At 43.2% G+C, this 16,245-nt stretch overlaps 1 protein-coding gene across 1 annotated transcript in view; it reads right to left on the bottom strand.

Annotated features, from left to right (window-relative positions):
• The window catches only part of GRB2 (growth factor receptor bound protein 2), a 50,489-nt gene extending 36,665 nt beyond the window's left edge, over positions 1 to 13,824 (bottom strand). Inside the window, exons 1-2 of the mRNA XM_062506054.1 lie at positions 13,705 to 13,824; positions 8,670 to 8,892 (exon numbers count right to left, since the gene is read on the bottom strand). Coding sequence (XP_062362038.1) covers positions 8,670 to 8,747 — 78 coding nt within the window. The 5' untranslated portion in view covers positions 8,748 to 8,892; positions 13,705 to 13,824. The remainder of the gene's footprint in view (positions 1 to 8,669; positions 8,893 to 13,704) is intronic.
• Positions 13,825 to 16,245: the final 2,421 nt, after the last annotated feature.

The following is a 16,245-nucleotide window of genomic DNA, read 5'->3' as shown; positions in this document are numbered from 1 at the left end:
GCAGGTACAAACAGAATCATTCTACTCTGTTGAGTATTCTCTTCTTATATTTTATTTATAAAGGGCAGTAACATTTGAACATCATCTTTCTAAATTAATTACTCTACAGAGGCTGACAATCTACTTCCTAGACAGAAATAGCTGTTCCTAGCTTTTGCCTTATTCCAGTCACTGTTCTGATCTGCCACCACAGGATCAAAACCCAGCAGATTTCATGAGTCCCCAGTACCAGGACTATCTGTTTTTCACAACCTCAAACAGCCAGAGACAAAAGAATCCAAGATAAGGTACAGAAATTCAAGCGAGCAGTCATTCCTGAAGGGGATAAAAAGCCTCTTAAGCTCTTCAAGACATTTAAAACATTTTGAAAATGGGCTTTCAGTCAGTATCTATAGAAAAAACACCATTCTTTTCTTAAAAAGAGACATACAGGCTGAGGAAAATTGTGAACATGACCATTTAAAATGCAAATTTCAGATGCATCTAGTAACTAATCAGGAAGTATTGTAGAGTAGCATCTGGGATTCAGGAATATAATAAATGCCCTAAAAATAATTTTCATGAGCAGTTTTGGAGACTGTCAGTTCACTTTTTGCTCCATTAGAACTCAGCTGTACAACTCTGTGTGTTTAGCACATGCCATCATGGAAAAACACATTCTTAAGTTTGTTAAATCAATTCTCACTTGAGTTGTCAGATGGTGGCACCAATCATGCATACAAGCCATGGGAACAAGTTCAGGCTCCACCACAGACATTCTGCTTCACAACATTTTCTGTTCCACTTGAACACCTACTCCCAGGAGGTGTTACAAGATGTCTTCAAAGCTGAAGGCATGTGCCACTCACACAGTGCTTTAAATACTCAGCAACAGGGCAGGAGCCTCCAAGTGACAAAGAAGGACAAGCCCCAGGCCTGACAGATTGAAATGGACAATGCTGCTGGTCTGTCTAAAAAGATTTGGCTATTTGAGGGAAAGAAACAACTTCATCCAACATTTTCCAATGTGGAAAATGAAAACAAACCCAACCCACCCCCAAAGTCATAGAAAGTATTCTCCTATCCTGTTTTTGCTCCCAAGGGTCAAAGCATCCAAAAACCATATTTATTTCCAAGTGTATATTAATTATTCCAGTCACTGGTGCTTGCCCAGCCTGGGAAATAACTTAAATGCCACTGCAGGACCAGCAAAGGAAATGAAAGAGCAAGAACAGCTGGGGGAATAAAGCTGCAGATAAGAACTCATGTATCAAACTGCTGCAGTATCAGTCCCCCGATCTGCCTTGAAATGCAGAACACACACAAGTCACCTACTCATTTGCATTTTAAATCTAACAATTTTCAGAGAAAACTGAAAATTACAGAGATCAAAGGCAGCTTTCCTAGCAAAATGCTAAATGAAGCAAGCAAAACATAAAACAAAAGCCTAGTGCCTCTTTTCACTAGTGCCCCAGTGAAACAGATAACTACACAAATGCTCCCTTTCTAAGGCTGTAAGACTGGGCACCAGAGAAAGAACAAATCCATTCCTTTGGTCACTTTTCTATGTAAATATTCTATTCCCAAGTCACATCTTCATCTCCCTGGCTAGGACCCATCCCACTAGCACCTAAGGACAGGGGGAAGAAGGAGAATAGGCTTATCCTCTGCTACACTGTGTTCATTAAGAGTAGCTGCTCAGACATTAACTAACACAGCAAAGTATTCACCCAGTCTCCTGTGTGAGTTTTGTAATTCACACTGAATCCCACAGTGGGGTTATCATTACTCCAGCCACCTCGAGGCTGTAGCTAAAGAAGATCCAGACCCTTCTCTTGACCACACAGGGCAGACAATCCCATGGACCTGACAGGTCTCACTGCTGCAACAACCCTCTGCTGTCACACGTGCAGAGCACATTCTGCAATTCAACAGCACAGACCAGCACAAGGGTGATGCCACAGGAAACACAGGAAAAACTCAAAACTCATCTCCACTAGGTTCTGTCTGCTGTTGAGTCTTTTGCTGATGTGAATGGCTTTAAATGTGCTTTACTGGGGGAGCTGGGGGACGTGTGTGTAGCTGTGTCAGTTGGATTTTTGAAGTTGTTTGTTGTTATGGTTCTAAAATTAGCTTTGATTCTTCAAACCTTTTAAAATACACCTAAATAGAATTATTAAAAAATTTAGCAAAGGTTGTAAGTCATGGATAAAGAACAAATATAGAAATCTGCCATCTTCAGTATAATGGCTTATAATACAACACTCCAGTCTCACAGCAACTGTGAAAATGTCCAAACATTATCTTTAGTAGTTCTTCTAGATTAGATGCCTTAGATTCCTATTGTAAAATTAATCGAGTTTAGAAAATTAAAGCTCCTTTTTGCTCAATTTGAGATTACAAGATTTATTTGCTCCAGTGTTGATGGGGCACTAATGCCTAATTTTCTTACATTTTCATAAAATAGGATTAGTTTAACCCAGCACTTTTTTTTTTACCTGAAGTTCAGGCTTTAGTATTTGATTTATGGTATGTAGCCCCTGGCAATTTTAAAGCACAAGGGATTTTATCAAGGGGTCATATAGTTTACTCCTTGTTAGGCTGAGCTCTACACAGAAAAACTGGATTTCTTATCTTCCCTTGCTTAGTTGGATCCTTATTAATTGTAGAGAAAAATCAGAAAAGTCTGAATATCACTACAAACAGGGTCCCTCCACCAGCAATTAGCAAGGCTCTGCAAACAAACTGAAAATCTATGAATACACTCCCATTAAAACATGCCACTAAAACTCATAACCTTCTTTTCTTCCCTCAAGCTGCAATAAAGCTTTCACCATTTTAATTTAGAACAGTAAATTAAATCAAAGTTAGTTCATTAACACCCAGGATGCCCAAGAATAACAGATGTTATTCATCAGAAATTCTCAGACAATACCTAATCACAATAGTTAACACAACAGAAATGCCACCTGACCAAACAGGGGAGGCATTTTTGTGCTGCCAGTAAATAAAAACAAAAGCACAAAACCTGGCTGCAGTTTGACAAGCAGGTTGAACAAAGCAGATAAATAATTTATCAAGCCACAATGTGATTTGCTGCTATGCCTGTGCTAACACTTGTCTGTCATGCCTGGCTTATCACAAGCTGGACCTTGCAGAGAGGCTGTAACAGCTCTTCCATTAAACTGGCAAAGGCTGCTGAGCTTTGAATTAGCACGATCTCCCTGGTTATCACAGAATGCAACACATGCTGAGGCAGTGTCACAAAATCAGCTGAGCTGACCACTAGCTACAGTCAGTGTTTGTTCAACATTCAACTCCTGCAGCCTTCAGGTAGCTCACAGAACTCATCTTTCTCTGCTTTCAGGGCCAAGTTTAAATAATCATCACAAAAACTTTTTAAACCAAACCAAAGATGCCATATTTCAGGTGGAATGTATTTACTCCTTGATTGCAAAGACCACCTTAGACCTTCAGACTGGAATACTCCATATCTATGTCTCCTGCACAAAAATACCTTCAGCAACACCATTTTGGTCTAAGCAGGTCCAAGCTCTTCTACAAATACAGAACACACACTTTGTTAAGATTAGGTATGTCCTTCCCACACACTTCACCCTGATGCCTACAGAAGCTGGCTAATGGAACATGACCCACCTTCAGATCACTTTTATACGTAAGAGGAACAATATTTGAGAAGTTTGCACTCAAAACAGGTCTTGAACACTCTGGCAGATCAGAAGAATGCAGCCCCTTACAGCAGCATCTCTTTGTGACACAGATTTTCAACTGCCAGGCTGCCAAATCAACTACATTTCAGATAATTGTATTTGGTATTATGTCTCTGTAATGTTCTGACAGTTTTGCCATCTTAGACTGCAAAACTTATCACATATTGATGGCAATTATAATCCTTATTCAAGGCCATCAGCCAGGGAACATGACCAAAGCACATCTGTACAAATCAACCACCACACAGAGCAGAGCTGCCACTCACAGCTAAGTCACATAATGGAGCTTGGAAGGGCTTCTGGAAGTTACTCAACCCACCCTCCTGCTCAAAGCAGGTCTAATTAGAGTGCTCAGAGACTTGTCTGGGGGTATCTCCAAGGATGGGGATTCCACAACTTTTCTGGGCAACCTATTCTAATATTTGTCCTATTTCACTATAAAGCACGATAGTGCTTGCAATTTGGCTGAATCATTAATTCAGAAAATCGTTTATTGCAGATTAAAATCATCAAGACCACACTCAATCCATCCCATTACAACAAATGGGAAATGATGGAGGAGTGTGTAAAGAAGGGAGAGGAAGGATGAATGTGAAGACAATTTCACTCAAACCAGGAAAAATACTGGCACGTTTCTTCAGCAAGCCATGAATTTCTGTTCTCTAAGACAGACACCATGACATAACAGCCAATGCAGGTGAGGTCACAGATGAGGGAAAGAGCAGAAGGGAGTCAGTGCTCCCCTCATTTATCATCATTCTGCCTCTATTCGAAACTGTTCCACTCTATCCTGACACAGAAAAATGGTTTTCATGCAGGAACTGAAAATGCCACCTCAGCATCGAGTGTTAGCAAACACTCAATCCTCTCAAGGGCTGACAAAGAAAATAAATGTGGTGACAAATACTCACGTGGACAGAACTGGTGGCAACTGCCAAGGGTATGATCAGAATGGGAAAAATAATCTTGACTCTGCCGAACAAAATTGTGATCAAAATCCTATCAAGGAAATCCTTCTTTCAGAACATAAGGAAGCTGGTTTGTATATCTCACAAAAGGGAAAACCTCAAAATTCAAGATGCCTTCTACTTAAAACATCACCTGAACAATCTGAGTAATAAAAACAATATCTAAGCACCCATGAATTAATTATGCTGACATCTACTGGGAACAGGAACTTACTTCTTCAAAAGAACATTTTCTAGCTATGCCCCAATAGCTAGTGAAAGAGGAAACTGAGCAGAAATTTATAGTTAAAACCAAAACAATTCTAACATTTCAGACATTAATTAATATGTTTAGTGCTCCTGCATTAACCACACAGAAACAGTTATCAGAGCACCATGGCATTAACTTTACACTTCTGATTAGATTTAGGAGGAGTAAAGAAATTACAACAAGATGACAAAGAATGGTGATTTTTCTTCTCTTTTCTCCCCCTGGTTCCTGCCAAACCATCAGCAAGTATTAGTACACTTTAGATCTGGGTATTTGCCACTTAGCATGAAGGCAAATAGTTCTGGGGGACATAAAACCTGAATAACAAATACAGAGACTGAATTTAACTCCTCCCAACTTCAATATATACAGGGGGGAAAAAAGGGTGAAGACTGTAAAGGCATCAGGACAACTGTCAACTGTTCAAAGTGAAAAAACAGTAAATCAAGATTTCAAGTAGGAATCCCTTAGCTCCCCTTACTTTTTTAAGTAACAGGACCATCTTCTCCCCTCCCCAGTCACCAATAAGTTCCTGTGAAGCAACAGGAAATGCATGAAGCTAGAGAACTGCAGCACTGTCAGAAGACACAGAAGGAAGCAGCAATCTTGCCTTTCCTTGAAAAAGGCTCAGCAAGTAGTATTTAGAGTATGTGAAGTTTAAAGGAAGATGTCAGTGAGCATCTCCTGAGAGGCAGTACCACACACTGCTGCAGAGCCACTGGACAGAAGGGTAGGGTTACAGAAACCACAGAAGGTTTACAGAAACCAGGGTTACAGAAACCATAGAAGCAGCTCTTACCACCTAGTGACCACACACACAAAAAAAAAAAAAAAAAAAAAAAAGGCCAAGCACTTTTCCTCTTTACTCAGCTGTTTTACAATTGCAAGACAAAGGTCAACTATCTTCACTCACTTTTGGAAACCAGCCACAAGATTACTAACAACCAGCTTAATGGCTCCAGTTCAAGTGCTATTCAATCAGGTCCTGAATCTGTGGGTAGGCAGCAGTAATGGCACATGACATCATAGGCAAGTTATCTGCTGAGGTCACAGCAGCCAGACTGGGCATCTCTGCCTTCTCTCCCCACAGGCAGAAATACGGACTTCCAATGAATGGGAATTAAACTGTTAGAGATTTTCTTCTAGCCTTGTATGACACATTTTGCTACAAATCAATCCTGTGCCATCCTCAAATGGCCATCAGGCTGGTGTGGTTATCAGGAGTGCATCACCACAGGTGTCTCAGTTAAAAGCTTTCACTGTACATGAAGGTGCATTCAACACATTACAAGTTTATTTGTCTTCCCAACTCCCTTGAGGACAGGAGGCTTGACCTGTTAATGAGAGACATCACACAGGGCACATGACTGGGATACCCTAAGATTTCTCAGTCATGAGCAGAGCTCTAACAAACAGATCTGGTATTTCCGGTGCAAATTAATTTCCACAACCTCAAACACATTTGAAGTGAAATAGATTTTTCAAAGCAACCAAGTGCCACAGAAGTCTGTCAGTTTGGGTAAACTGGAACAGTTCTAACTTGTTTGGATTTATTTATCTGATATTCACCAGCTTTACAAACTGAATCTTACCACACTTCACAGAACTCAGCTCAACTGTGTGCTGGAGAATTCCTGAAACTCCTGATGCTTACACTGACTTTAGGGATAATCTTGAGCAATTTACCATTTCTATGGCTCAGTTAATACATCGATGAGCTAAACATGTAAAATTTGTAAGCATTTTCATATGAATATGTGCTGAAAAGAAAGGAAATACAGATTGAAGAGCTGTTCATAAATGCTTTGAGATGTTCAGCCTATGTTTTGGGTTAAGTAGGAAAATCCTTCTTTTTATTCCAGGAAAAGTATAATTTTAATGCAGTATAACAGCATATATATGTTTCTATTTGTGTGACAAAATTTGTATCTATGGGACAACATCAAGTAGACAGGATTCAAGGACACCTTACTATCAGCCACTGTGCACAGATTCAAGACTTTTAACACAGACTAAACTTTAAAAGCACTAAAAAAGAGTATTTTTCCTTTACTTCTTAGAGAAGAACTAATTTTAAACAAGTGAAAATGTTATTGTATTTCTTCACGTACTTAAGCAAACTTCTACCCCAAACTAAATGAAAATAGCTGAGAATACACTTTACAATAAACTGCATTTCATAACACTTCATTTTTCCTTCCTGTTCAACATTTTCTACAAGCTGACTTCAGCTATGCTCTACTTCAAATACACTATGAAAGTTGAGGGCAGCTAGTATAGTAACCTGAAATAGAAGAATACAGCTCAAGTTAAAAAAAAAAAAAAAGCAACAACAAATCAAGGCTATCACTAAAGGTTTCCAAAATTCTGACAGTCTCAAACATTTAAAAATAGCCCTAGGAAATATCCTGGTAATTTACACACACAGTGGCACTGAGGTGTAAAGGTTTAACAGGAGTTTTCAGGCCAATTATGGGTCAGGGATGTGCAGGACATACAAAGATGCAGTCATTTTATAAGTTAAAATCTCAAAGCATTATATGCTTTAGCAACCTTTATCTGTTTACTGCTTCACACTTTTAACAAAGCCACAGTTGAAATATCAGCTATAAAAGACACATATAAGGTTTACACATAAAGTTTATTTTTTCTAGCTTATTTTAAAATGTAGTTAAAATCAGTCCCTTCCCTGGCAAAAATATTGAGCAGATGAATAATCCCACTGAGGTCTGCAGGACTTGATTTGTCAGCATACACAAAGTTACAGCCTTACATCTGCAGGAAAAGCACCTCTCAAAACTGCTTCTATTTCAAACATTTTAGAAAAAAAGCAGCTTGAAAATACCTTAGCACCAAATATATCCCACTAGGAAGGTAAAGCCCACCTTTATGGAGAAATAATGACTAGGTGAATGAATTTCATTAAAGCATTTTGCTTTACAATATGGCTCTTATTACTTGGAAGCAACAAACCTCTGAGCTACACTTCATTGAGGTCAAATCACTAAGGATTTTTGTGTTTTACTCCCCCCCAGAATAAAATTTTGGGCTTCTTTTGTGTGCCCAGTTTTATTACAGTTGTAGAAACTCAACTGTTTTTTCAAATTCCTGTAATATAGCCAAGATGAAGCCTAAAAAGCCTTTGATGTATTGAAAGAACTACAGACCAAAATTCCTCTTATGCACTCCAACATTCACTTGCATCTGCACAGATCCATTATATATTCAGCCACAAGCTTATCACTCCAGTTCATCAGGACTGAAGATAAAACTCAGCTTCAATATTTGACAGCCTGATGCTAAAAGATTATCTACTGAGAAATAATCATATCACTGTTCTTTGATATTAGAATCCTTGGCAGGAGGCAAAGAAAAGGAATACCAAATTGATCTTGATTACTTTATGGGGCTTCCTCTCATAATCTCTACGCTGAATTCCCCTTTATTCTGCACTTCTGCTTATTTGCTGCCGTGTTTATGACTAAGTTTTCAAACATTCCAATCTCAGAAGACAGAATTGAGAGACTTTGGTATGCATGCTTAATATTGAAACGAAACAGCCTCTCCTGCTCTCAGGTGTGACTGCGATTTAGAAGATCTCGAGGCTCCGTATTAAAAGGAGATGGCATTCTCCGGGGACCCAAAAGAGGGTCAGGTCAGACGGACAGGAAGAGACTCAAGAGAGAAAGTGAACAGCCCAGGGGTAAAGAGACTACTCCCGAGCCCGAGCCCTCCACTTACCTTAAGGATATCCCCCCGTTTGAAGCTCAGCTCGTCGTCCGCCGTGGCTTTGAAGTCGTACTTGGCGATGGCTTCCATGCTGGGGCTGCCGCGCCCGGCGGTGCGGGCGGTGGGCAGGAAGCGCTCCCTGAAGCCTCCGCTGCTCCCGCGGCGGCGGCTCCCGGCTCGGTGCGAGGCGCCGGCCCCGTCTCTCACATACAGGGAGGCCGGGGGACGATCCGCCCTAGGGGAGGGGGAGGAGGAGGAAGAGACGGGCCATTAGGGGAAGTGGCACGGATCGATGGCCGGGGCCGCGCCCAGCGCCGCTCCCTCCGCGCGGCGCGGCGCTGCCGCCGCTTCCTCCCGCCGCCGCTCGCCCGGGCCCGGCTCGCCCGAGTGACGCGTCCCGCGGCCAATGACCGCCCCGGGGCCGGGGCTCCCGGGGGCGGGAGCGCCACCAACACCGGCCCGCCGGGAGTCACCGCCGGTACTCGCCCTGGGGCTCGCAGCGTCCCGCTGCCCCCGGCGGAGCCCTGCCGGGCGGGCCCTCCCCGCTCCCGCCTCTCCTGGGAATCTCCGCCGCTCCTCGCACCGGTAACTACAGCGATGTAACGGGGGGAGGACGTGGCCAGCCGGGCCCCCGAGGAAGGGGAGGAGAGCCCCGGGCTCGGCGCAGCCTGCGGCGGGTGAGGGGATGCGCTTCTCTCCCCACCGGCTGCACTGGGAAAGACCCGTCTGGAAATGCCAGCGTTGATGGTTTGGGTTCTGCCATTCATACAGCTCATGTCGATTGAAATACAAGCTAGACAAAGCAGAGAGTGCTACTGGCTTTTTTGTAATGGAAATGCCTATCAGAAGGTGTCCTCAAATAATATGACACAGAAACAAAAGTTTGGGCGGACTAAATAAAAGCGACCACCCTGAAATTACAGTGCTTTGAGCAGTAAAACATGTAAAAAAATCTTTGTAATTCAGTGTGACGATCAACAAGTCTGTGTCTCTTACGGGCTCAGAGAAGACATTAAATCAAACCTGGCAAGTCATATATACTTATACAGTGTATACATATATACACTGAAACCACTGAAAAAGCTTAAATCCTGCTCTCAGGTTTGAATAGGAATGACTTACTATAACTGCAACAACACTTGACAGCAGAGAAGCTTAATAATCAGGAAAAAAACCCACCAAACCACAAATAAGACAGTCCAAGTTAAAACCCACCATGAATACCTCGGTGAAGAGCTAACAGAGAGCTGGCTCTTGTCGATGACAATTCGAGACAAGAGATCTGACAAACACTGGTGAACCCACGCACCTGCTAATTCAGGCTCTATGGTTGTGGCCCAGAAAGAGCACTGCTGCATGCAAAGGCAGCAGATGGCAACAGTAATTCCTCATTTCAGAGAAAAAACTGCCTTACAAAAATACAGTTCAGCAATTAAGATGCTTATATTCCATGAGCCCCAGGTTTGCCCAGCCTTCAGCTCCCTGTAGAGAATAATGAAGCTCGAGGCAAACACCAGAAGTGAGATTGTATCACAGGAATCTGGTAGAATGAGAGGAGGTATTTACAGGATTCAATTTGATCAAAAAAGACCAGTTTAGCAGGGTCCCCACATGGACAGAGCTTTGGGATTTCTTTGGTCCTCCTACACAGCACTACTGAAACGCCAGCAAAGGCTGAAAGCAGAGTCACCTGTCACAAAGATCCCAACAGAACAATCTCCTCGTGCTACTGATAGAAATAAATGTACTGGATCCAAGCTTTGACCAACACACATAATGAAATCTGTAAAGGGGATCATCATAACTACATTTTAGTAATTATTAAAGACTTGATTTTAGTCTCAAGGCTGATGAAAAACCTTGAGTCTTCCACATCATACCAGCACACTAATCCAAACAGCCACAATTATTTCCCCTCACCAGAAGTATTTTCTCTTTGCTGCTTCTACCGTGTTGTGTTCACTATCTCCTCACCTTTCCAACCTGTCCTCTTGGGGTTCGTCAACTGATGGTAGCGATAATTTTCTGCCATTAGAGGACCATTAAAGGGCAACATGAATGACACTGTATGAAGCAATGGAAAATGCAAACTGCTTGTTGTCTACCTCTCCTGTATCTTTCATGGTAAAAAAAAAATCTGATCTATTTCTAGTACTTCTTAACTATTACTTGCATCAACCTTTTGGTGTTTCTAACACCACCACCACACAGGTGAAGACAAACACCTTCAGCCAAGACAGCATGGCTTGAAAACTCCAAGTTCCAAACCTAAGAACTTAACACCAAGTAGCACAATTTAAATTATACACTAAAGACTTGAGACGCATTTAAAGAAATTACTTATAAATATTCCTTTTTTTTGGAGCACACAAGTATTGCTACCCAGTGCTGCATTACCAGCTAAGAATTGCTGTTTTTAACTGAAGGTATTAATACACAACTTTCTTAGAGAAACTGATGCAGCATTTCCAGGAACCATACTGGCATTTCCCTGAGCTTAGTAACAGCACAATGTCGGGAAATTTTCCAGGACAATTCCAGATGAAAGAGATTCATCATGCAATACTCTTTAAACATGCATTAGTATTACTACCACCATCAGATATACTGTCAACATACAAAGGAGTGATGTTTCCAGGTAACAATGTTAACAGCAGCTGTGATGTAGAACAAATTGACTTTAACCTTCCTGACTTTAGACAAAAGTGTAGTTGAGTTTAGGCACTAAAGTTACATATGAAACAGGAAAAAGCTTTGAAAATATTAAATCAAGATACCCACACAGCAAATGTCAGGACAGGTAAAGTCAAGGCATAATTCCCTAAAGTCTCTTAAGGAAGCATTTGCTATTCATGATCTTATTAAATTAGTTCTTACACACGTTCAGCCATGTCATTATTAAAAAATTAACAAACCAACGGCATGAGGGGGAAAAAAAGCACAGCTGTATCTCCATCAGGCAGAGAGCAGTGCAACAGGACTCATTACTGCAGTGAACCCAGGCCACAGACTGCAAAGGGAGTAAGACTGGCATGAATGAATAACAGTCAATATATGAATACAATGATTACACGCTACAAAAATTATCACATGATCTTGCTAGAGAAATGACTAAGACTTCTCAAAATATCAACGTTTCTCACCTTACTGTGACTTGGGGTAAGATTTCCTTTGCTCTTAATACTGGGAGGGGTTAGAGGAAGAAAAGGCAGCAGATGCAGCCAACAGTAAATGCTCATTAGCAGCAGTGCTGCAGCTCAGGATGGAATAAAAGTAGTTACAAATACAAACCTCCTTGTTGTGGCCAGCAAGAAACAATTCTCATGTTCACTTCAACAGCTGTTTCTAAAAGCACACAGGTAAAGGTGGGCTTGTTACATTACTCCTAGAAACAGCATGGTGTTTAAACAAAAGAGAGCTTTCTCATTGTTCTCTTTTTACTGTTTCGCTGCTCTTCTGGAAAGTGATACAGGCAGGAACAGAACAACAGACAGTTTAAAAAAGGCAAAGAGAGGCAAGATAGATTCACTGGGAGATTTTGGAAAGAATCAGATCCTAAACTTCATCAGCTGCTTTAGGACAAAACATTACTGAGGGTGGTGGAAAGAAAAATGTGTGCATACATCATCTGGAAGACACGCTGAAATGCAAGTGTCAGGCTCTAGACAAAAGAATAGAAAGTAAAAATTATAAGAGCAGAACACTAATTCAAATTAGCCAAATAAGGAAGTATAACATAATAAAGGAACAAGTAAAGTATAAATTATATTATCAACATATAAACCCTAGAAAATTCAGGATCACAAATGATCCCCCTGATCTACCAGCTCAAAATGATTCAACTCTCTTCAGCACCAGACAATCGCTTACCAAACTAAGCTACAGCACAAGGCACAGATAATACTTACCAGATCAAAACATTTTATCCAGTAACAGAAAACTTCACCTCCCCCAGAATTTATTTACTGGCAGTCATTTTTTTTTCCTAAAGCTGTCTAAAATGGCTTTAAATGATATAAGCTTAGATGTATTATGAAATACTCAAAATACTGCATGACAATCAACCTAAGAGGCGGTAACAACTAACAGGTCGTTTTGTAGCACAAATTCTCAAAATCCAAAGTTTGCAGAGAAATGGATTACAAACAACACCATGTTTGAAGATTGATTAACCATCTGTGGTCCTTCGGATTTTGTCCCTTGACACCAGGCATTTAATAATTTTTGAAACAAAGAATTAACTAATATTTTTTGAAACAAAGAATTAACTTCCCTAAGCACTGTATGTGTGAATTGCTCTTGCAGTTACTAAGTCTGCTACAGAATAGTTTTCACTGTAGGTTATAAAAGAGGCGTCTGAGTCAGATGTTGTGGGAGTTAACAAGGCTGCATCCTTGTCTTCTACAGATTATTTGAAACTATACTGGCAAGTCAAACCTTATCCCAGAAAACCAGCACTGGCTCTCAAGCAGGAAGTTCAGAAGAGAACGAAGAGGCCAAGAACGTCCTTCTCCATCATAGAAACTCACGTCTGAAGCATGACCCCAAAGGTACTCGAAGATAGTCCGGCAGGGATGTTACCCTGCCTACAGGGTACTCACAGCCTTTTAACCTCTGGAAGCGGCCTTAAGTTGTGGAACAGTTTTTGGGGAATACAAAAGATAAGCCCCAAGAACCGCGACGAGCGAGCACTCCCCGGCCATAGGGCAGAGGGAAGAGCGACCCCCGCCCGGTGTTCGCCGTACGTGAGCCGGGAATCTCACCGAGCAGATGACGCCTCTGGAGCCCAGAGCTTATTTCAACCACCTCCCCCCGCCACCAGAGCCCGCATCCCCTCCACACCCGGCGTCCCGGGCAGGCCGGGGCCCAGCGGGACACGGGGCCGGCGCCGAGGCGGGTCCTGCGGAGCGCAGCGGGAAGAGCGGAGCACCGCGGGGCCCAGGCCGCGACACCGGGGGACTCAGCGTGTGCCCTCCCCGCTCCGGCACGGTCCGCGGTGGGCGGCGGCTGAGGGGGGGTCGGCAGCCCTCCGCACGCCAGGACTCACCGCACAACGCTGGGCGTTCCCGCCGCCTGCCCGGCCCCGCGCGGCCCGGCCCGGCCGCCGCTCCAGCGCCGCCTCAGCCGCCGCTCCGGCCCCGGCCCGGCCCCCCGCCCGCCGCGCCACCGATCCCGCAGCAACTCTCGCGAGAGCCGCACGGTCAGCGCCCCCCCCCCCCCCCCCCGGCGGGAGCAGCGCCTGCGCGGTCCCCGCCCCGCCAGGGGCGCGGGCACGCCCCGCGCATGCGCAGCCCTGCCCCAGCCCGGGGCGGCCGCCTCGGGCACCCGCGGGAGCGAGCGCGGAGCGGGCGGGGACGCGCAGCAGTCGGGCCGGGCGATCTGCCTGAAAGGAGGGTGCAGCCAGGCAGGGGTCGGACTCTTCCAGGAAACTAGCCATAGGACAAGAGCGCAAACTGAAAGCTCGGCCGGTGGGGGTTCTGGTTGTACATCGGGAAGATTTTTTTGCACCGACGTGGTTATTGTCCGCTGCAGCAGGCTGCCCAGGAGGTGATGGAGGCACCTTTCCTTCAGGTGTTCAAGGAAAGACTGAATGTGGCACTCAGTGCCAAGGTCTGGTTGACATCGTGGTGTTGGATCACAGGTTGGCCTCGCTGCTCTCCGAGGTCTTTTCCAACCAAATTGACTCCGTGATTCTGCTGTCGAGGCTCTATTAACGCCCGGGGACGAGGCCCTGAGTACCGGTTTCTGGAGGGGAAACCACGGCGGTTTTGTGCAAAATACTTTCCTCATTTGTCAGTGTCTCCACTTGTCTGTAAGACAGGGCCATCTACCACACCATGGAGCCAGCAGGGAGGAGTTGATACAGAATTTAACTACCAGAGGTACAACCCAGCTTGTCCAGGCAGTGTTTGAGCAGACACAGAGGGGTGCAGAGCTGTTTACCAAGCTCAGAGCAAAGAACACACCTGGTGAGCCATCACTTCACAACTGCCATCTCTCCTGAGCAGCGATTAAGGCAGCCATGCTGTAGGAACAAATAGTTTAATCACATGTGGCAATTACAACATCCACAGAGGCCAAAATTCAGATTGCATGGGCAACTAATGTTTGGGGTTTGCATGGATGACCCTCCTGACATCTTTTTAAATTCAAAATACTTCTAATTATACAGTAAAACAGTTGCTCAGGTAAGCATCAGGCCTCAATCCTTTGATAAAGGCATAAATAAAAAACAAACAAACAAACTTTCCTCTGGCTTTAGAAAGGAAAGGTGGTTTCTCAACAAGAGGCTTTCCTGGATTGTACTCCCACCCCCTGAAGGGATGAGTTACTGCAGGGTTACTTTTATCCCTCCCCACTCCCCCACCTCCAAAAAGACACCAAGACTGGAAGTGGGCAGTCAAAACACAGCAGAGTGTCCTGACATCAACTGCAAAGCTCACAGCTGGGCTCATGTATATATATGTAGGATTATTACGACCAAAGTCTACAATTTAGGCACAGGTAACTGATATTTTGTTTTATGACAGAGATGCACATTGGCCTCCAATTAAACCCTTTTTAAAAAATAAACTGTGATACTGGTAGCTCTCCCCAGCTGGACTCTGTCCTGGGGTTATGGTTACATCCATACCAAGACCAGAGTACCATCAGGATATTTACCACAACCTCAGACAATCTAGCTTACAAATCGTGTTCTGCAAACATTGCCTTCTAACATTCTCATTATAAATGCTTAAGCAGCTTGATAAAAATTGGATTAAATTTGTGCTTCAAAACCTTGACAAGTTCATTTTCTCATCCTAAGAACATCATCTTTAAGGGGCTTTAACTTATTCCCAGATTTAGGTATTGGGGAAAGATGTGAGTTCTTCCCATATTTCATTTGAAACATTGGAAAGGGTGGAGAAAATGAGCTTTAGGAGTTGAGATGTTGCACATGTTTCAGACATTCTTTCTGAGGATGCAAAAATTATTAATTTAGAAGTGACACCAAGCCTGATGAAATTAGAGCTAGATTCCAAGATCCATCAAGTCCACTGTACTTGTTCTTAGAACAGTCCTACAGAATCTCTGGTTTCGTGTATGCCCTCAAGATAGGGATTCAGAAGTTCGTAGTATGTTTCTGTAAATTAAATAACATCTCAGAGAAGTTATAGGAGCTACTTTTAGCTGGACTTGAAAAGCCAGCTATGGCTAACAGCTGCCAGTTGAATGACAGCTATTTTATGAGGCTGCAGCTGCCTGACTCTAAAAGGGCAGTCCTAGAAAATCAAACAAGCAACAAATTTCAGAAATAGCAGAGATTAGAGCGTTACAGAAAGATATTCCTGACTGAGGAGTTGCTGAGATGTACTTGCTTGCAAAGCAATCCATGTAGAATGTTCCCCCAAGCTTGCAAACAAGTTAATATTTTGTAGAAACACACAACTTACTGTGCAATACTGTGAGGCTTTGCTACAGCAAAAGCCAAAATCCTGACACAGCTGTGAGCAAGGGTGAAAAAGGCAACAGATACATTGTTTTGCTAAAGGTTCTTTTTTTTTTTCAGTCTAGGAATAGCTTGAATTTTCTGTGACAGTTGATG

The sequence above is a fragment of the Cinclus cinclus genome, chromosome 20 (genome assembly GCF_963662255.1).
Source record: "Cinclus cinclus chromosome 20, bCinCin1.1, whole genome shotgun sequence".
NCBI lineage: Eukaryota > Metazoa > Chordata > Aves > Passeriformes > Cinclidae > Cinclus > Cinclus cinclus.
Note: the sequence above shows the minus strand (reverse complement) of the source record. Positions and strands in the feature narration are given on the sequence as shown.